A 21,876-nucleotide genomic window follows, 5' to 3' on the forward strand; every position below is an offset into this window, starting at 1 on the left:
AATTGGCAAAAAGTCACTCTACAAAATGCAGAAAAAAAGTTATTTCTTTTGTGACATTTTCTATAGCCTATTTAGTAAGCAGGCATTGCTTTCTAAATATTTATTATTATTTTCATTATCAGTTATTTGTTGAGCGCCAACAGATTCCACAGCGCTATAAACATAGATCTTATATGAAAAGGTAGCATTTATAGGAGACAAATGCATCGAGGACTCTGCCAAGAGGTACACTGATAAGCAGCAGTTAGGGAGACCAGAGAGGATAGAGTTACAATAGTCAAGGCAGGAAATGATTACAGAGTGAATTAAAATCTTAATTGTGTTTTGTGTGAGGAAGTGGTGAATTCTGAAGATGTTTTTAAGGTGGAAGTGGCAGGAACTGGCCAAAGACTGGATATGAGGTGTGAAAGAAAGATCTGAGTCGTTTGACCCCAAGAGATCAGTCATGCAAGGTTGGGTTAATTAAGTTATCAACAGTTCTAGAAAGATGGGGTATAGAGATTTTCGAAAAGGTGGGGTAAATAAGGAGCTCAGTTTTGGAAAGATTTAACTTGAGGTAGTGTGAGGACACCCAGGATCAAATATTAGAAAGACAGTTAAGTGAAGGGGATAGGTCTGGTGCAGAAAATATAGATTTGGGTGTCATCAGTGAGCTCGTCTCAGGTGCAGTAATAAAGAGGTCCAGACCAGATATTTATCAAACAAGGGCTCACCTCAGGAGAGGTAATATTTATTACACTGTTGCAACAGTGTCCCAGAACAACAAAAAAACAGCAACGCAAGACTAACAAATTTTCATATACATGCATTTTTATACTCTTACAGTTCCTTACAAAGCAGAGAGCTAATTGGCTGATAATGATTGGCCAATAAATCTCACGTGATTAGTGGTTACTAGGAAAGGGGGAAAAAAACAGGTCCTCTGTTAAAATTTGGGAGATATGTTTTCTTGAAATGTGACCAGAGGCTAGTTGGCTAATTGGATTGAGAAGTTGATACTGTACAGAGAAGCCTTGGATTTTACCTTGAGTTTCAGATATTTAGAAAACTTTGTATGGGAGAAGCCATAACTTTATGATGTACTGATACATACTTATTAGTCTAAAAGTAAGTTGTTAAACATACATCACTTATTGGAAAATACAGAAGTAATATATCTGCAGTTTCAGAGAAGAGTTCAGTAAAAGAAAAGGAAAAGTTTGGTTAAACATATAAAATAATGAAAATATAATAAGCAGCTCATAACATTCCCCCCTTTGATCGCAAACGTCAAAGTGCCGCGATCACAAAAAGTAAATGCGACTCATGGCGGTTTGACAATCACAATGCTATTAGTACATGGGTGCTCGCGTCCAAGATGGTTCACAGGATTACAAGAGGGTAAGCAAAAACAAGGTAGGAGTGAAGTTATTAGGTAGTAGGCAATTCCGCTATTACCGGACGCTAGTCGCCATCGGGTGGAGTAGACAACTACCTAAACATTCCTATGCTGTATATGTGTGTGTGGCATGACATATGTGTGTGGCATGACATAGTGCAGAAACATCCCCTCCCAGATTTATTAACAACAATTAACAATCCCCATCATTCTTGCAGAGTTGATGGCGAATAGTGGGTTGTCAGGCAGTATCATGGCATGTTTGGGAGGTGAAGGAATTCTGCACCTGTGAAGGAAATATAGAGAGTGTAAGTATAAGGTAATGCAATATGAAAGCAAAATAAAACAATACAGAAAGACAATGAAGAAATAGAAACCACCAGGGAGGGAAAAAGGAGTGGGTTATGGGTATACAGGCTACGACCGGGGTGGCCATCAAGGTAGATGATGGTCCATGGTCTCTCCGTGGCCAGTTTCCCAATGTAGGAAAGTTCTAGACGATCCTAGGGACGTAGTGCATCCTGCATAGGGATAAGACAGGGAATTTTAGGGCACAGCTGGTGGGTAGGCAATAACATTGTAAGATCAAGAGGTCAAAAGAGACATAGAGTAGGAGAGAAGTAGGTGAACTCAGAAGAAATCAGGGTCAAGAGAGATCTCAACATGGTGGGGAGATTCAAAACGGATAGAGGGAAACAAGTATTTGGGAGAAGAATGAGACACAGTGAAAACATTCTTGCATGTAGAGATTAGACCAGGTACACATTGTATACAGCAACACATCAGTATAAGGCATACTATAATAACAATGCCATACAGAAAAAGGGAGTGTAACCATCCCAAATTAGGTAGCCAATCAAAGAGATGGTTAAAAATACCTCCAAGGCCAAATTTGTCATCAATCACATCTTGGACATCCTGGGATAGGGACCTAATAACTGTGAGATGGTGACTCAAATTAAGTGATTGATCAGTAACATAGGTATAACATTCTTTGCTCACAAGACTACACCCCCCCCCCTCCCCTCCTTGGCATGCCAGGAGGTAATCAAGGGCCATCCTATCCTGCAATGATAGTTGTCTAAGCTGTTTCAACTCTTGGGCCACACTCTGAACAACTCCTGCACTCTCATTCATGAAGGTCTGTAGTATCACAGATAACATGATGATGTCCTGATGATTCAGGTAGACACCAACGGCCGGGAGGATAGCTCGACCAGTTGAATCTCCAGCATACTGTTGGACAAGGGGGAGCAGCGAGCTTCCAGATTCACGTTTATTGGGAATTGGGCCCAAGGGCAGCGTGGGGACAACACGGATGGCTGGGGTTACCACACCCAGGAAGCAGATAGCTGTATAGTTACCAGGGAGGACTGACACCGCTGTCTGTCCACATATCCAATACAACCAAGGGGGTGGTCTGCTGAGGAAAGATTGTACAAGGGATGGGGAAACAAAAGTACAATTGGGGCCCTGGAGGAAACAAAAAAAGTGCAGTGAGATTATGATTCACAGTCAGGATCATTCCAGAGAAATTTACCAGCTGGAAATGAGTGCCATTACTGGAGATTACATACTCACATAGGGAGGCACCCAACTGCACCATACCTTGGCCGATTTCCCTGCAGATAGTACCATATGAGGTGCCTCCCAAAGAGATAAAATTACCTGATAGGTTGAACAATGGTGTACCTGGAGGAATAAAAGTAGACAAATCAAAGGTAAACAAATCAACATTAATACCCATAAGAGGAATACCCCCCTTATGATGAGTGGGAATGCGAGCACAAATATAACAATTGCCCTCAGTGTGATGGGCTATAGTTTGGAGTAGGACAACGTGTGAGTTTAGTCCCCATTCACCTAAAGAATAGTTCTCTGTGGACAATTGGGCATTAAGTAAATGGGGAAAGAATCATGGGGGTAAATAGGGGTTGTGGCAAAGGTAGTTATATGGGAACGTCAAGCAAGAAGGGGTGACTTTCGTTTCTCAGCTACCCACTTCATAATTTTCAAACCACATTCACTAGTGGGGCTATGCAAATAGACAGGATAACAAACCCCTTAGGACCTTTAAATACGAACTTTGAGTATAATTACTTGTTGAGGGCAGCTAGTAGTAGGAGGAAAAACTGCCACAGATACAAGGTTACCAGAACAAGAGTATTTAGTAAAGGGGTTAGGACAAACACACTGACCAGAAGACACATATTGGGAAATAGAGTAAGAGAGCATGGTCAAAAGTGTGACACAAAACAAAGGAGACATATTGAGGGATGTTACTCAAGATATCAGAGGAGTGAGACAATGAAAACAAGAGTAAGAAAGACAGATCTTTCAGTTTCACTTATTCAGCTAGTGAGATTTCACTATTTCTGGTTAGTCTGAGTTTCAAATCCAGAAGGGTCTGAATTAACCAATCATTGTCAGGGGTCTTGGTTACCCCTTCTTCAGAGGCCTTGGTTGCCCCAGCTTCTTCTTTCTTTGGCTTGTTGCAGGCTGCTTCTTTTTCTGGGCTGTATCTTTTACACCTGGAGTAGTGGATCCAAGAGTCGACCTTGGCAACTTTGATAGCTGTTGGAGTAGTCAGCAAAACCAGGAAGGGACCTTTCCAGAGAGGCTGCAGTGGCTTCTTTTGATAAGTCTTGACCAAAATGGAGTCACCTGACTGGAAGGGGTGTGCAGTCACATCCAATGGCAAGGGCTGAGAGAGAGAGACATGTCTGTGGAGAGAATGTAATTGCTTTTGCAGTTGCAAAAGATAGGCAGTTAATTATACATCACCTACTGCAAGGTCAGGCAGGTGTAAAGTGTTGGCACTATACAAAGGAGGTGGCCTACCAAACAATAGTTCATATGGTGAGAGCTTGAGGGTCCCCCTATGATTTGTGCGAGTCCCAAACAGTGCTAGGGGCAAAGCATCTACCAATTTAAGGCTTGCTTGAGAACACATTTTAGCAATAGTCTGTTTTAGGGTCTGGTTCTTTCTTTCCACTTGGCCTGAGCTTTTCTGGATGACAAGGGGTATGGAGATGCCAAGTAAAGCCTAAGGCTAATGTCAGTTGCTGAATAATATTACTTGTAAAATGTGTTCCTCTGTTAGATTCAATTACTCTGGGGAGGCCAAACCTGGGTATAAGTTCTTTTAGCATTCACTTGCCAACTTCTTGGACTTTCACAGTTCTAGTAGGAAAGGCCTCGACCCATCCAGTAAGTTGGTCCACTATCACAAGTAAATGTTTGAAACCCCTACAGGGAGGTATGTCAGAAAAGTCAATTTGTAAACGTTCAAAAGGTTGAAATGCCCATGGTAATAAGAAACCACACTCACAGGGGTGCAGGATAGTTAAAGGGACAGTTTACCCAAATTAAGAATAATTTTTAATTGAAACTGCTTGACATAGTTAAATATACTAGTGCTGAGCATACAATAAACCTTATTTTCTTTCTCTGTAAATATTTTTTTGAAATCTCAGATTTTATATCAGTTTGCCTATACCCCTTTAAATATTTTTTTTTTCCCTGCCTTCTGTGCATAGCACTTGCTCCACCCCCTGACTCGGTGTTGAGCAGTGAGCAGTTTTTTTTTAGAGCTTGAATACATTCAGGTCAGTGATATCTCTCAGTTTGCAACTTATTTGAAGAGAAAAAGAAAATGTTTGCAACATGCAATTCCACTCCTGTATTAGAACAGACTTTTACACAGACCTGTATGTATTCAACTCAGAAGTCAAATCCACATCGGCATGAAGCCTCAATCAGCTGGAAAGCAAATGTAACTTTTTTTTTTTTCCACTGCTAGTCTCACAGATTTTATATTATATATATATATATATATACAAGGAAAGGTCTGCACAAGGTGATTATGTAAGCAAACTATTATAAAACAAACTAAAGTAAAAATATAGAAAATCATCCAGGTCTTATGCAATTATTATGCTCCCAGAGACAGGACCAGTAAACGCAGCAGATTTGCATAATCAACAAATGCAAGATAACAAGACAATACAATAGCATTTAGTCTGAATTTCAAATGAGTAGTAGATTCTTTTCTAACACATTTCTAAGTTATGTATATTTCCACTCCCCCTGTACTATGTGATAGCAATCAGCCAATCACAAATGCATATACGTATAGTCTGAGTTCTTGCACATGCTCAGTAGGAGCTGGTGACTCAAAAAAAATGTAAATATAAAAGACTGTGCACATTATTTTTAATGGAAGTAAATTGGAAAGTTGTTTAAAAATTTAAACAAAAAAAATTACATGCTGTATCTGAATCATGAAAATTGTATAAAACCTGAGTGTCCCTTTAAATGTAAAGTGTGGGGAGTGATATTTAAATTTATTTTGTTAGCTGCTGATTGTGTGTGCACATTGGAGGTTTACTGTCTTTAGCATATCATTTACTAAATCACTTTGATTGGCCATGGGGCGGGGTAATAGAGCATTGCAGCACTGCCCTTTTATCAGGGCATTCCAGGGACATTTAGCTGAACTGCAAAGAAGAAGATAAAAAATGTAAAAAAAATTATATTTTACAAACTACTACATTTTATGTATTATCTTCTTTTCTTGTTAATCCAGTGTTATTGCTACTCATGAACCCCTTTCCCATGAGTGAACTGGTCCTTTAAGTAATAAAATGAAAATTTTCCATTGCTCTGTCTAAGCACTGAGCTCCGATTTTACAGACAAATATAACACAATGAGATATTCTTATTATCTAAAATGCAACCCATTGCAATCAACTGTGTTTTGAAAGCATAAAACCAGCTACTTCATATATATATATATATATATATATATATATATATATATATATATATATATACAAATAAACTTGCAAATGCAATTTCTCCTATATTTTATATTATGCAGCTTGCATAACAAGTCATTGAAAATACATTAATATAAAAACAATTTTACAGTGTACTGTGCCCATAAGGGCTGACCATTTATCATGTATATTACATATTCAACCTTATTGTCTTATTTACCATTAAAACTCCACCTCCCTACTGCATCACAACCTGCGTATACTTAAATATTTATTGCAAAAGAAACAGACCCAAATACATACATCTAATGACACACAGTCCATAATACAGCAAAGAAGCAGAACTCCAATGGCAAACAAGACAAGTTTTTTTTACCTTATTATCTTTTCCACAAACATACTTAACCCATTAATCATATACAAGAAAAACTCTCATATTTACTAGAGCGTGACAAAAATGACTCACACCATTGCACTTTCAAAGTCCTTAGTTACTTCACTTGCATGTATTTTATATGCCTCAAACAGATGGAAACACATTAAATCTCTTATCAGCCCATACATAAAACAAATATCACTTAAAACTAAAAAAAAATGCTATTATTGGCACACAAAATTAAGAACATACATATGACTTTAAAACCAAGTTACAGCAATAACAAGCAAATCATTACGTCATCAAATTTCTTGGCTAAGAATCCCTGATACACACACACAGCTCCAGCCTGCATCAAACATCAAGGCCAGCTTTCTTTTGCAGCGATCGTACACAGAATTCATATCAACTCGCATATCTCAAATATTTCACTCCCAGCATTTATTCTAAAGCAATGTTAACATACATGAAACTTTTAGTAATACAGAAAACACATTTTCATTTGGGTTTTGATGTCCGCAACCCTACTATTCTCAAACAGATAATAGTAGTCCATCTGGTCAGGGCATATATCAACCAGAAGATTGCGGAGGGCAATTAATTTAGGGAGCTCAAAGGACCCAAATATCGGCCACCTTAATTCAGGATCAAGGCTGTGAGTATAGGAAACTCAGAGCTCTGTGCACAAAGTATAAATTCTATTTTTTTTATAACCAAGCAGTACTGAGTTTTCCCTAATTTGCATATACTTTAGCAAGGGGAGAGTCTTTGTCTACTTTAGACAACCGGGATCCCATTATTATATCCCTGTTCCTTAAAGTGAATGTAAATTTTGATGACAAAGTGCCCAGTCTACAAAAATTCAACAAAAAACAGGGGCACTTTAACTCCTCAAAATCCACACCTCACCTTAATCCCTAATCAAGTCCCTGCAGTTTTCGGACGGACACTTCCTTAACGTCGCTGCTTAGCGGGAGAGATTAGCACTATAGTCAAGTCAAGTCCCTGCAGTTACCGGACGGACACTACCTCAACGTCCCTGCTTAGCGGGAGAGATTAGCACTATAGTCTCAAGTCACAATATGTCTTGGAACACTATTTCTGCCTCTGTAAAATCCCTACCACCTGAAACTTTATTTTATAGTGGGCTGGCACCCTAATGGTGTTTAAATGCCAGACAGATGTCCCACTGAATTTAATAGTGATCCAGTATATAAAACAAAAACAGGGTAAAAGACCCACAACATATATTACACGTACATGAACACAAAAGACAAGAAGACACTCACAGACTGGTCCAAGGTGTAGATTGTGTCCGTTGTTTGTGGTCTGTTCCTCAGGACGTACTCCCTTATCGCCCCCCGGGACTCCCTGGCCAACAAGGCAAAACCTCCCATAGGTAAGCTATAGACCTGAATCAAATGGGTGCACGCAGATGTTGGTTCCCAGCCAGGGAGGCACGGAAAGGTCGACCTGAAGCACGTCCCACCAGAGTTGCCAAGTTACTGTCGTGAGTGAGCTCGTCTCAGGTGCAGTAATAAAGAGGTCCAGACCAGATATTTATCAAACAAGGGCTCACCTCAGGAGAGGTAATCTTTATTACACTGTTGCAACAGTGTCCCAGAACAAAAAAAAAACAGCAACGCAAGACTAACACATTTTCATATACATGCATTTTTATACTATTACAGTTCCTTACAAAGCAGAGAGCTAATTGGCTGATAATGATTGGCCAATAAATCTCACGTGATTAGTGGTTACTAGGAAAGGGAAAAAAAAAACAGGTCCTCTGTTAAAATTTGGGAGATATGTTTTCTTGGAATGTGACCAGACGCTAGTTGGCTAATTGGATTAAGAAGTTGATACTGTACAGAGAAGCCTTGGATTTTACCTTGAGTTTCAGATATTTAGAAAACTTTCTATGGGAGAAGCCATAACTTTATGATGTACTGATACATACTTATTAGGCTAAAAGTAAGTTGTTAAAGATACATCACTTATTGGAAAATACAGAAGTAATATATCTGCAGTTTCAGAGAAGAGTTCAGTAAAAGAAAAGGAAAGGTTTGGTTAAACATATAAAATAATGAAAATATAATAAGCAGCTCATAACATCAGCATACAAATGATTTTAAAACCTGTGGAACTTTATTTAGGAACCTAAGGAAGATGTATGTATTAAGAAGAGAAAGGGACTAAGGACAGAGCCTTGTGGTACCCCAACAAAAAGTGGTAATGGGGCAGAGGATGCACCAGAGAAGGTTACACTAAAGGACTGGTTGGACAAGTAGGAGGAGAACCACAAGAGGGCTGTGTCGCACATGCCGAAGGATTGGAGGGTTTGGAACAAGAGAGGGTGGCCAACATTATCAAAGGTTGCAGACAGATTGAGAAGGATTAAATAGAGAGAAGTACTGTAATTTTGCTGTAAGTAGGTAATTAGTAACCTTAATAATTGCTGTCTCTGTGGAGGGTTGGAGCGAAATCCTGATTGAAATGGATCAAGGAGGGAGTATAATGTGAGGAAGTGTGATAAACGTGTATAAACTAGCCTTTCCAGAAGTTTAGAGGGAAGGGGGAGTAGGTAAATAAAGCGGTAGCTGGATGGGGAGGTTTATCAAGAGACTGTTTTTTGAGGATAGGTGTGACTAGTGCATGTTTAACTGATGAGGGAAATATATCAGTACTGACAGAGAGATTAAAAATATTTGTGAGGATTGGAGAGAGGGAGGGCAGTAGTTTTGAGGGAATGAGATTGAGGGGACAGGCAGTGAGGTCAGAGGAAGGTATAAGGGCAGAAACTTCATCCTCAGTAACAGGGGCAAAAAAGCTGAATATGTGGCTTTGTGGGTTTTCGATGTTTGCAAACAGTTGGGGGGTGGAGACTGGAAGTATGTTGAAAGATTAATTTGTTTCTGATAGAATCAGTTTTGTCATTGAAGTGGCTGGCAAAATCTAGAGCTGAAAGAGATGTAGCAATAGGAGGTGGGGTGGGCAGAGAAGGGTATTGAAAGTGGAGAACAGATGTTTTGGGTTTAAAGAAATGGTAGAGATAAGAGTAGAAAAGTATTCTTTTTTTAGAGAGGTTGAGGGCATAATAGGATTTTAAGATTAACTTGAAATGAAGTCAGTTGAACACCAGGACTTCCTCTAATGCTGCACAGTAGTGCTGGAAAATCTGCAGATGTAGTGCCTTAGAGGAGTATGCCAGGGCTAAGGATTATTGCTTGATTTGTGAGCTATGGTAGGAGGGGCTAAATTATCAAGGTCTTATGTAAGAGTGGAGTTTTAGTGACAGATAGATTGATCAAACTATTTATGGTTTAACCTGTAGCATCTGCTTTACCTTCCCAGAACAACAAAAAAGTTATATATATATATGTATGTTTTTCATTTAGAATTGCTAAAAAAAAGTTTTTTTTTACATTGCACCATCTTACATATATTCTGATTTAACAGATGAGTGAAAACTGTTTTGAAAATGCATGTACACTACTACCACTGTACAAATTAATTTAGCAATACAAAAATATTTTTTTTTAAAAACATAAATGTTTAGTAAAATCATCCTGTATGCATTTTCACAAAAAGTTATCTATTTTCACACTTAGGGCTAGATTACAAGTCACGGGGTTTGCTCTTTTAGGATTGCGTGCTTATTACAAGTAAAAAAAAAAAACGTATTTTGCGCTAGCGCTAACGTGAATAGTACGAAAAACCTAACTTAATTTCTTGTGTGCGCGTGCATCTATTCCCCCATAGAGATCAATGGAGAAAAAAAAACGAACACCCGAGATCGAGCAAACGCCATCACCTTTTTGCATTCCCCATAGAAGTCAAAGGAGAAAATTTTTTTGTGTACATATATATTAATGTTTTTTATGTGTATATATGACTGTAAATACAGATATACACATATAAATACATTAATATATATGTACACATATATAAACATATATATATATATATATATTTATATTTGTTACGGGTAAAGTCAGAAATCCAGGTAATCCTAGCATTACCCGGATAATCCTAGGATTGCCCAAGCAGCTCTGGGTAAAGCCCGAAGTAATGTAATTCCCCCATCTACACTATTTTTTTTGCCTCTGCCTGGGGAGTTGAAGGAAGGCACCCCGCCGATCCTCTGGCATCAACCCCAAGTGAACCTCGCCCCCCTTGAACCCCCCAGGCAGAGCCAAAAAAAGATAGTGAAGATGTGGGAATTACAGTGCATTGTATATATGTTTGATAATTGTATTTGTTATTGAAATGTGTTAAAAAGCAGTTGTTTTTTTTTAATCAAATATATAGAAGATGTGGGAATTACAGTGCATCATATATATGTTTGATACAGTCACTCGATGCACTCTGAGTAGATTTATGATGTTACTTCGGGCTTTACACACAGCTCTGAGTACATGTATGATGTTACTTCTGACTTTACCCAGAGCTGCTTGGGTAATCCTAGGATATATATCTTATAAGTAGTTGCCAGCATTTTTTTTTCCATTTAATTTTACACTTGCTATCTTTGCCTATTTATTTAAATACCTGCAAATTTGTATTTTGCCTTATATATTTTGCTTTGTTTATTTTGATTTGTTTCAAAAACATTTTTTTTACATTATAGGGACACTAAACCCAAATTTTTTTCTTTCATGATTCAGGTAGAGAATACAATTTTAAACAACATTCCAATATACTTCTATTATCTAATTTACTTCATTCTTTAGATATCCTTTGTTAAAGAAATAGCAATGCATATGGGTGAGCCAATCACACAAAGCTTCTATGTGCAGCAACCAATCAGCAGCTGCTGAGCCTATCTAGATATGCTTTTCAGCAAAGTATATCAAGAGAATGAAGCAAATTAGATAATAGAAGTAAATTAGAAAGTTGTTTAAAATTGCACCTCTATGTTTTAAGTTGTGATTTGTTTATATGGAATCGTGCGTTACAGAAATTGGTAATAGATTGGCAACATTGGATGTTGCTTTTTAGTTGGATATGTGCCTTGAAAGGTTAAATTCCCTTTCTTTACAAAGTGTCAAATTGTTTGTTTGGTTAATTGTTGGCATAGGGTGGGATTCTATGCTATAGCTTGCCTTGTTAATTCTTTTGTATAGCCTTTTGTGAATAAATAAAACAAAAAACATTGGCATCAGTGCCATATTTAGGTTTTGTGGTTTTTTTTATATATATATAAATAAACATAGATATATATATATATATATATATATATATATATATATATATATATATATAGATAGATAGATAGATAGATAGATAGATAGATAGATAGATAGATAGATAGATAGATAGAGATGGATATATATACATAAAATCTGAAATAACAATTAGGGCATTACGTATGGAAATATTAGATTACAGAAATGCCAAGTCATACAGTGTGACATGTTAGTGTAGATCTGCTTTCAGAAAAGATTGGGATCCACTAACCTAATCAATAAGTTAAGACGGAGTTTTGTGCAATATATCTAATAAAAATAAAAAATGAACAAAGTAATAACTGTGGAATGCTAACAAGCTGTTATTCACCTTTGCACTGAGATGAGAACAGAGTGGCTTAATGGAGTATCGCATACCTGGTTTTCCACACTAGCAGGAGAAAATGGTTGGAGCACTGCCGACTAGGAAGAGCTCATCCAGCTTGCTCTGGTCCAACCCCATGTCCGTTTGCCGGTACTGACACTTTGTCGCCTCACTCAAGTTGGGCGCACCGAGTGGCAGGAGGATTATCAATCATGTCCGCACCGCACATTACTGCTAGCTCTCCTTGCCCTACTTCAATCACATGTAGTAAGGAAAGTCAATGAAGCAGAGTCCTCCCCTCTGGCTGCCCATGTCCTAGATAGGCTACTGTATTTTATGTGCAGCGCTGCAAGTGGTGATCGGTGGGGATAAGTGGAGGGCACTGATGGGTGTATGGGGAATATTTTAAGGCACCCAGCGGTAATGTAAAAAAGTGCTGCCTCCACAATTTTGCCGCTCTAGGCACGGGCCTTGTTGGCCTAGGCCATAATACGCTCCTGATTGGCACCTTTTTTTTCATACAGTGCTAGTTTTTTGTTGTTTTTTTTAAATAATTAAATACATGCAAATGTGTATTTGCTCAGAGAAACAAGGATCTATGGCTATGACACCAAAAGCAAAAAAATGAGGCTAACAGTGATGCCATATAACCATAATTGATAGAACAACTCCTTGCTAGTTATAATAACAGAAAATGATTTATTTTAATGGTAAGGCACCAATCTTTCAAATAAGAGGTCTCATGATATATTTGTATAGTGAGTGTAGTAGGTAAGGTTGCCACCTCGGCCAGGTTTTCCTGGACACTTATGAATTACACATGTTGCAAGGGAACATGAATTGCACCCCTGGACAGCACACAACTAGTGATCCTGGACAGCACTATTCATGTTCCTTCCTACAAACCCTGCAGCATGTGTAACTCATAAGCGTCCATGAAAACATGGCCGAGGTGGCAACCCTAGTAGTAGGGCTGGTTAAATTTCTCTGAAGCCCCTAAATTATTATCAATGGTGTAAGGCATTTGTCAGTGTTATGACAACTAGCTGGTAGCTTGTTGTTAGTGGTACTACACATTTTAAAGGACCAGTAAATAAAGTAGATTTGCATAATCAACAAATGCCTGGTAACAAGAAAATGCAATATCCCTGAGGCCCTGATATTCAAAACTTCTCTGCTAAGGTGAGTTATTCTAAAATGATCCTCCAGCAATGCGAAATCCCTAGTGAAATATTCAAAAAGTAGATTTTGTTTTGCTTCTCCAAGGGGCAATCCCTGCATTCTCTGTATTTGGAGGAGAGACAAGCCCCGTGCAATATAGCACTGCATGACATGACAGTTATGCTGCATTTACACTTTGTGCTTTCTATTTATATCAATTTACAATTCAGATTACATTTTATTACATTTAAACTTCACTATTTATATTTTGTATTTTATTTTTTATACAGCAGTGTAGTTAGTGATTTTATCATTTCTGATTATGCCTTCACAGTAGATTGCATTTTGCATGTCTTTAATTTCTCTCCAAGCTGGAGAATATTTAAATATCAGGGCCTTAGTTTGAACTTCAAATGAGTAGAATATTTTTTTCTGACAAATGTAATTGTTATGTCTATTTTCACTCCTCCTGTATCATGTGACAGCCACCAGCCAATCACAAATGCATATACGTATATATTCTGTGAATTTTTTCACATGCCCAGTAGGAGCTGGTGACAGTGTGCATAATAAAAAACTGTGCATATTTTGTTAATGTAAGTGAATTGTAAAGTTGTTTGAAATTGTGTGCTCTATCTAAATTGTGAAAGTTAATTTTTACTTGAGTGTTATTTTAAGGAAAAGAATTGCTTATTTTAAGTAAGGGGTCTCCCCATCCTCTTTGTTTTGTTGAGCGCAAGAGAGGGACTACCCAACCCCTTTATTTATTCAATATGTACTTGATTTTATCAGCTGATCACTGTTGCCACCTAGGCATGTGTTCTGTCTTCTGCTAACGGGTCTTACCAGCACTGATAAAAGTAGCCACCAATTAGCAATCACTGCCCAGAGTGCTGAACCAAAAATGGGCTGGCTCCTAAGCTTAGATTCCTGCTTTTTCAAATAAAGATAGCAATAGAATGAAGAACATGTGATAATAGGAATAAATTAGAAAGTTGCTTAAAATTACAAAATCTGAATCAATTTTGGGTTTAGTATCCCTTTAAACAGTAGACAGGAGATTCCAATCAATTCATACAGCAGTCACTTTCCATCTAGATATAAGTAGTTCCCTATTTGGGTATTGTGTGTGTGTGTGGTGCATGATGCTTTAGGAGAAAAGGGGTCGCTCTAGATCTGTTATCCCACATATTATAAATACATTAGGTAGACACACCTACCAATAGCATGAGCATGACACACCTTATTTGAAAGAGTTATCATTGGAAAAAATATATATCATGGTATGAGTCTTAGATCTCAATACCAAGTACAATTTCAATATAAAAATTTAGTTAAGGATTCATGAAAATAAAAAATAAAAAGTGTACATAAATTTCAGGGGGGAAAGGTTAAAAGAATCTATGTTTTGTGCAACGCTTAAGTTTAATATGTTTATGTTTTATGTATATATTTGTCATTTGTAGGACAACCTATGCTTCCTGCCACATGGAATGATCCTTTTGTATCTGGTAAAGACAGAAAACCACTTATTATTTTCTCTCATGGGCTTGGAGGCTTCAGGTAAGAAAAGGACAGTGTGAATATCACAACCAATAGCAAGAGAACCTACAAATACATTTTTTTTTATATTTAAGCTTTTGGAATTTTCAGAAGTACTTTCAGAAGGAAATTACACCATCCAAAACATTCTTGAGTCTACTCTTGAGCCTACCTCAGTATGCTGTCAAGTAGCTCAGTTTTAACAAATGATGCCAAGATAAAGAGATCATCTTGAAAATAAAAGTCAATTTCCTTTTAAATTGTATTCTCTATCTAAAACATGAATGCTTAGTTTGGACTTCCATGTCCCTTTAAATGGATAATTTTTAACAGATTGTCATGAGTTACTAATGATATTCATTATTACAAAATATAATTTAAAATAAAAAACAAATGCTAAAAATAAAGTGCATAGGATTAAACAAGAAACAGAAATATGATAGTAGAATGAAAGTATTGATGAATACTATTAATCAGAAACTTATTTGGATACTATTAATCAGAAACTTATTTGGATAGTATATATATTTTTTTTTTAACTAAAGCCAGACTAAAAAAATGCAACTGACACTTTTAGTACCTAAAATGCAGACATATAGTACACAACCCGTAAGTAATGTTATTAGCTAGGGTTTCTCTGCGTCATCATTTCAGTTACTCAAAAAAAACACCAAAAAAACAGTTAAATGTAGAGCTACCGAAAGACAGAAATAAATTAGAAAAAAAAATGAAGCATAACTAGGTACTTCTGCCATAGTGAACAATTAAATCATCATTGCAGACAAAAATGAAGAGCAGAAAGAAAAAAATATTGTACCGTGGAGTGTGCAGAACTGGGTTGATCCGGTAAGATTAACACCCGTTTTCTGAAAGACGGTGTAGAAAATCACAGTGTTGTACATATACGGAGACACACTGCATCCATGTTTATCAACTCCTACTAAAAAGCTATATATAGGATACCCTATAACTGAGAAGAAATGTGTTATTCGTATACAAAACAGATACAAGTGACTAACAGCTGAGGATTTATGTGCTACTTATAACTTTTTATACTATAGTAATTCTCTATAACCACTAATTATTATACGGTACCGTAATTTTTTATCACCACAGGAATTCCAATGCTATTATAATTTTTTTAATATCATGCATGATATATAGGTCTACCTATTAGATTTTCACTTTTTAATATCCATGATTTATGTGTAAAATAAATTTATTTTTAAACCCACTTCTACTAAGGGAATTTATTATATCCCTCAATTGTTATTACTAATTTTACTACTTGTCATTTGATTCGATTTTAAGCCCTCTTTTGAGTAGTGGGCGCTCACATTGATTTTGTTTTTTAGCTAGTGAGCAATATGTCTGTAGGAATTACATGTTGTTTAAAAATAAAAAAAATCTGTAACGTAACCCTTTTTTTTACGCAAAAACAAAAAACTTTTGTAACATATTTGAAGTGTTTTTCATATGTATGAAAGATTTTTATTTTATTTTTATTTTTAGCTTAATGTCCTTTAAGAACATGAGTTTATTCCCTCTTTTCTCTTAGGACAATATACTCCTCGCTTTGTATGGAACTGGCATCCTATGGCTTTCTGGTAGCTGCCATAGAACATAGGTGAGTATTAATAATGCTTGATCATATGTTACATAGATTTTATTTATTTTTTAAGTATATATTTTTTATTTAGGTTTATACATGAGATAACGTACCTCAAATCCCAGTAATATATTTTTGCACAGTTACTGTACTTATGAATCAGCCCATTACACAAAAGGAGATGCAATATATTAAATAATACTTCTATATTAACAAAATAAGAATACATGACATGTAAGCTGAGCAAGTAACAAGTAACATACGGCTATATTACGAGTTTTGCGGTAAGCTAAAAAGCAGCGTTAACAGGTGCTAACGCTGCTTTTTTACTACCGCTGGTATTACGAGTCTTGCAGGTTAAGGGACACCGCACACTTTTTTGGCCTTACCGCAAAAAGACTTAAGTAAACTTTGTAAAGTCTTTTTTCTATGGAACTTTCATAGCGCTTGTATTACGAGTCTGTCCTGGGAGGCCAAAAAGTAAGCGGTACACCCTCTCCTGTCAAGATTCCTACCGCATTTGAAAGTCAGTAGTTATGAGTTTTATGTTACAACGCGGTAGCATAAAACTCATAACTAAAGTGCTAAAAAGTACACTAACACCCATAAACTACCTATTAACCCCTAAACCGAGGCCCTCCCGCATCGCAAACACTAAAATTATTAACCCCTAATCTGCCGCTCCTGACATCACCGCCACTAGAATAAACATATTAACCCCTAAACCGCCGCACTCCCTCATCGCAAACACTAGTTAAATATTATTAACCCCTAATCTGCCGCCCTAACATCGCCGCAACCTACCTACATTTATTAACCCCTAATCTGCCGTTCCAGACATCGCCGCCACCTAAAATTATACTTAATAACCCCTAATCTGATGTCCCCAACATCGCCGCCACCTACATTATTTTTATTAACCCCTAATCTGCCGCCCCCAACGTCGCCGCCACTATTCTAAATTTATTAACCCATAAACCTAAGTCTAACCTAACCCTAACACCCCCTAACTTAAATTTAAATAAATCTAAATAAAATTACTATCATTAACTAAATAATTCCTATTTAAAACTAAATAGTCTGTAAAATAAACCCTAAGCTAGCTACAATATAACTAATAGTTACATTGTAGCTAGCTTAGGGTTTATTTTTATTTCACAGGGAAGTTTGTATTTATTTATTTTTTTATTTATATATTTTTTTTTGTAAAACCAAGCTTTATTGAAGACAAGTTGAGTTATACATTACATATTAAATCATTAACAGGCATAAAGGCTTTAACATATTAATAAAGTGCTGTAACTGGTTCCTCTTATATGTCTACCGTTATTTATACAATATAGTGGTTATAGAGAGGATGTTGTCCAATATGCATTAAGATCTCAACCTCGTCCGTTACTTCTATCTTATTAAGCATGACCATTGAGCTTGTTATTTCTATGCAAGATTACATTATCCTAAGAAACATTAACTGATAAACTGAATATTAACATTTTGAAAGATGCATCAGGCAAATTTTTATACACTGCTTAGGTTTCCAGCTTTTCAGGGTCACACTGCTGGAAATTTCTAGATACCTGATGTTTACTCATTGACATGAGCGGAAACAAAGTCATGGAAAAGAAAAGATTAGGAGGAGGGTAGTGCTAGGCAAGTATATGTTGAGGGGAAGAGAGAGGAAGGGGGAGGAAGAGGAAGAGAAAAAAAATAAAAGGGAGGGAGGGAGGAGGGGAGAATGGTAGGGAGGAGGAGAGGGCTGGGGGAGAAGGATCAGGGCACCGAGTGTTTGTCAGAGGGTTCTCTCCTCGAAAACCCACCGGGTCTATATGAAATGGGCTAGAATTCTCTACCCTCCCAAATCAAAGTCATCATTTCGTGTGTTGCAAGTTTGTCAATTTTTAGAAAGTGATAGCGTTCCAGTCTCAACAGTTCCCCTACTCTATCCTCCCACTCCCTCCTGCTAGGGGTCTGTGTACTTTTCCAGTGGGCTGGAATGAGCCCCTTGGCGCTGCTTATCATCAAAAGGAAGAGAAGGTATTTATCCTCTCCAATTATCTTGGGGAAACCATGGGAGATCAAGTATGTTGGCTTTGGGGGAATTATGATCTTAAGGCGTTTACTCATCTCACCCAGCACCTCCTCCCAGAACGGCTGAATACGCGGGCAGTCCCACCATATGTGTAGTATAGTTCCTTCACCTCCACATCCCCTCCAGCATTCCCTCCCCGCCTGGGGATAGATCCTGTGAAGCCTCGAAGGGGTGAGGTACCACCGGCTCAGCAGCTTATAGTGCATTTCCTGCAGTCGTGCCGAAACCGAGGCCCTTTTGGTTTTCATAAAGATTTTGTCCCAGTCTTTGGGTGATATTTCTATATTTAGTTCGTTTTGCCATGCTATAGCGTATGATGGGAGTTCCGATCCTCCCCTCATCAGGAGCATCCTATATAGGCTTGAGATCAAGTGAGTTGGGGTCTGCTGCATTGCGCACATTGACTCAAACTGAGTCCTGTGCCTGCTCAGGGCAGTGCGTTCCTTGTGCGTAGCATAATAATGCCTGATCTGCGCATACCTGTACCATGATGAGAACATGTTTCCATCCCATTCCATGAGTTCTGAGAGCGGTTTGAGTTTCCCCTGGTGCAAAATGTTAGAGATTGCTGTCTCTCCCAGAGTGTAGCTGCCTCTCCGGGTTAGTGGTTCAGTTTCTATACCTAGATCCGGATTGTCATGGACTGGTATATTGGGCGATGTCCTGGAGGAAATAGAGGGTTCCCTTGCCAGGATTTTGTCCCAGGTCTTAAGGGTATCAGATACCAACGGGTATGATGAGACCTCCAGGGGGCGTTTCCCCTCTGTGATCCAAGCCAGTGCTCCAGTGTTTCGCCTCCCAAGGATCTCACTGTCCACCTGGATCCATCTCTTGTTTGGGGAGTTTCTGCACCACTCAACAATATGCTGAAGAAAGATGGATCTCTTATACTCCCTCAACAATGGTACCCCCAGTCCCCCCTTTTCCCTAGGGAGGTAGATGGTGCGTTTCTTGATCCTGGGCCTGATCTCATTCCATATGTATGATTCCATAGCAGTTTGGATACGGTTAAGATAACCAGTTGCTGCCAGGGCCGGGACTGTCTGCATTATGTACAGAACTCTGGGGAGGATGTTCATTTTAACCACCCCGATGCGACCAAGCCACGAGATAGTTTTCTTTTTCCAGTTGTTAAGGTCTTTTATGACCTCAACACTGATATTTTTGTAATTCAGCTCAATAATCTCTGTCAGATCCCGAGTAATCGTGATACCCAGGTAAGTAATGTTATGATCAGCTACCTTTATTGGGCAGCTTGATTTACCGTCAGCAAAGGCGTCCGCAGGGACCGTGATATTCAGTATTTCTGACTTAGATGGGTTGAGGAGAAAATTCGAGACCCGTCCGTAGGACCCGAGCTCCTCCAAGGCTGCCCTCAATGATTCCACGGAGTCTGAGAGGGTGAGAAGTATGTCGTCAGCATACATTGATAATTTGTGTTCCGTTTTTCCTACAACAAAACCCCTCACCTCCCGGTTGACTCTAATTCTGCTCGCCAGCACCTCAATAGAGAGGGCAAAGAGGAGGGGGGACAAAGGACACCCCTGCCTTGTCCCATTCCTTATTTGAAAGGTGTTTGAGAGAGTACCATTCACTCTCACCCTGGCATTTGGGGCTGAATATAAGGACATAGCCTTGTTGATGAAGCCAGGTCCAAATCCAAATTTTAGCAAGGTATTCCGAATGAACTGCCAACTGACCCGATCAAACGCCTTTTCAGCGTCGGTTGTGACCAGGGCCAGTGGCATATTGTTCACATGGGCGTGGGTTATCAGTTGCAGTACTTTGAGGGTATTGTCTCTTGCCTCCCGAAAGGGGACAAACCCCACTTGGTCGGTGGAGACGAGGTCCGGCAGGAATCTGTTTAGGCGAGTTGCCAAGATCTTTGCCAGTATTTTGACGTCTGCATTGAGCAGCGAGATCGGTCTATAGCTCTCAGGCTTATCTTGAGGCTTTCCTGGCTTGGGGATCACCGCTATGTGTGCCTCAAGCATGGAGTTCGGTAGAGTGGGGCAATCTGTGAGTGTGTTGAACATGTTTGCTAGTTTTGGGACCAGAAGGTCTGCGTAGAGTTTATAATATTTGAGTCCGTAGCCATCTGGCCCCGGGGACTTACCCGTTGGTAGATCTTTTATAGCTTTGTGGACTTCCTCGTTAGAAAACGGGAGGTCCAGAGACTCAGAGTCTGGCTTAGATAAGGATGGGAGCTCAGTGTTTTCGAGATATGTCAGGATGCGTTCTTCGTCACCCTCAGCTGCTGGGGGTGCTTGTTCGTTCTGGCTAGGGGAGGGCAGGTTATATAAGGACTCGTAATAGGTCCGAAAGCTTTCTGCTATTGAATTGCCGTCGGAACACACTATTCCTTGTGCGTCAGTTATATGGTGCACATAAGCTTTTGTTCTCTTTCTCGCAATTGCTCTGGCTAGAAGCTTGCCAGGTTTATCGCCCTGCTCAAAATAAAGCTGTTTGAGTATAAGAGCTTGTTTTTGATATCCTTCCTGGAGGAATTGCAATAAAGTTTTCCTGGTGGAGAGCAGATGAGCCAACCGTGCTTCATCTTGGGGGTGGGCCTTATGGGCCAATTCAGCCCTTTCGACCTGAGAGAGGAGGCTATTGTATCGTTCTCTACTAAGTCTTTTGAGCTTCGCCTTGTGCTTAATCAACAGGCCTCTGATGGTGCACTTGTGTGCTTCCCAGATGGTAGTGGCTTTTAGTTGCTCAGAGCCATTGATTTGGAAGAATTCAGTCAGGGCTTTTCGAATTTCTAATTGAAATATTGGATCTGCCAAAAGCGTATCATCCAGCTTCCACACAAAGGGGGTGATCGGAACCGTGGGCCATTGTATAGAGCAACTCACCGGCGCATGATCCGACCAGGTGATCGCAAAGATATTGCTACTCCTAGTGATTATGAGTCCTGTGGAGTCAGTGAACAGGTAATCAATCCTAGAGTATTTCCGGTGCGGGTGGGAGTAAAAGGTATAATTTTTCAGCTGTGGGTGGTGTGTGCGCCAAATATCGTGCAGCGCTAATTCCGCTAAGATAGCGGTTATGCGCCTCCGTACTTTCTGAGGGGCGCTTGAGATTCCGTTCGAAGTGTCTAGCAAGGGGTCTAGTGCCGCGTTTAGGTCCCCACCAAGGAAGAGGACGCCGGTCCGAAGTTCCATTATTTTACTAGAGACCTTCTGCAAGAAGAGATGCTGGGATGCGTTAGGGCAGTAGACATTGACCAGTGTTATGGGCCTACCATATAGAGTGCCAGTTAAGAGCAAATACCTACCCTCTGGGTCTCTGTAAATCTGTGCCATTTGAAAGGGTATTCCTTCGCGAAAGAGGATTCCTACCCCGTTCCTTTTGTGTGGGCTCGAAGCGAAGTATGCAGTCGGG

General features: G+C 38.9%; 1 protein-coding gene across 2 annotated transcripts in view; it reads left to right on the forward strand.

Annotated features, from left to right (window-relative positions):
• PAFAH2 (platelet activating factor acetylhydrolase 2) overlaps window positions 1-21,876 on the forward strand; it is a 111,656-nt gene that overhangs the window by 40,897 nt on the left and 48,883 nt on the right. For both annotated transcript variants that reach the window (XM_053706956.1, XM_053706955.1), the window contains exons 3-4: window positions 14,716-14,812; window positions 16,350-16,418. In XM_053706956.1, coding sequence (XP_053562931.1) covers window positions 14,716-14,812; window positions 16,350-16,418 — 166 coding nt within the window. The remainder of the gene's footprint in view (window positions 1-14,715; window positions 14,813-16,349; window positions 16,419-21,876) is intronic.

Source organism: Bombina bombina, chromosome 3 (genome assembly GCF_027579735.1).
Source record: "Bombina bombina isolate aBomBom1 chromosome 3, aBomBom1.pri, whole genome shotgun sequence".
In the NCBI taxonomy this organism is placed as follows: domain Eukaryota; kingdom Metazoa; phylum Chordata; class Amphibia; order Anura; family Bombinatoridae; genus Bombina; species Bombina bombina.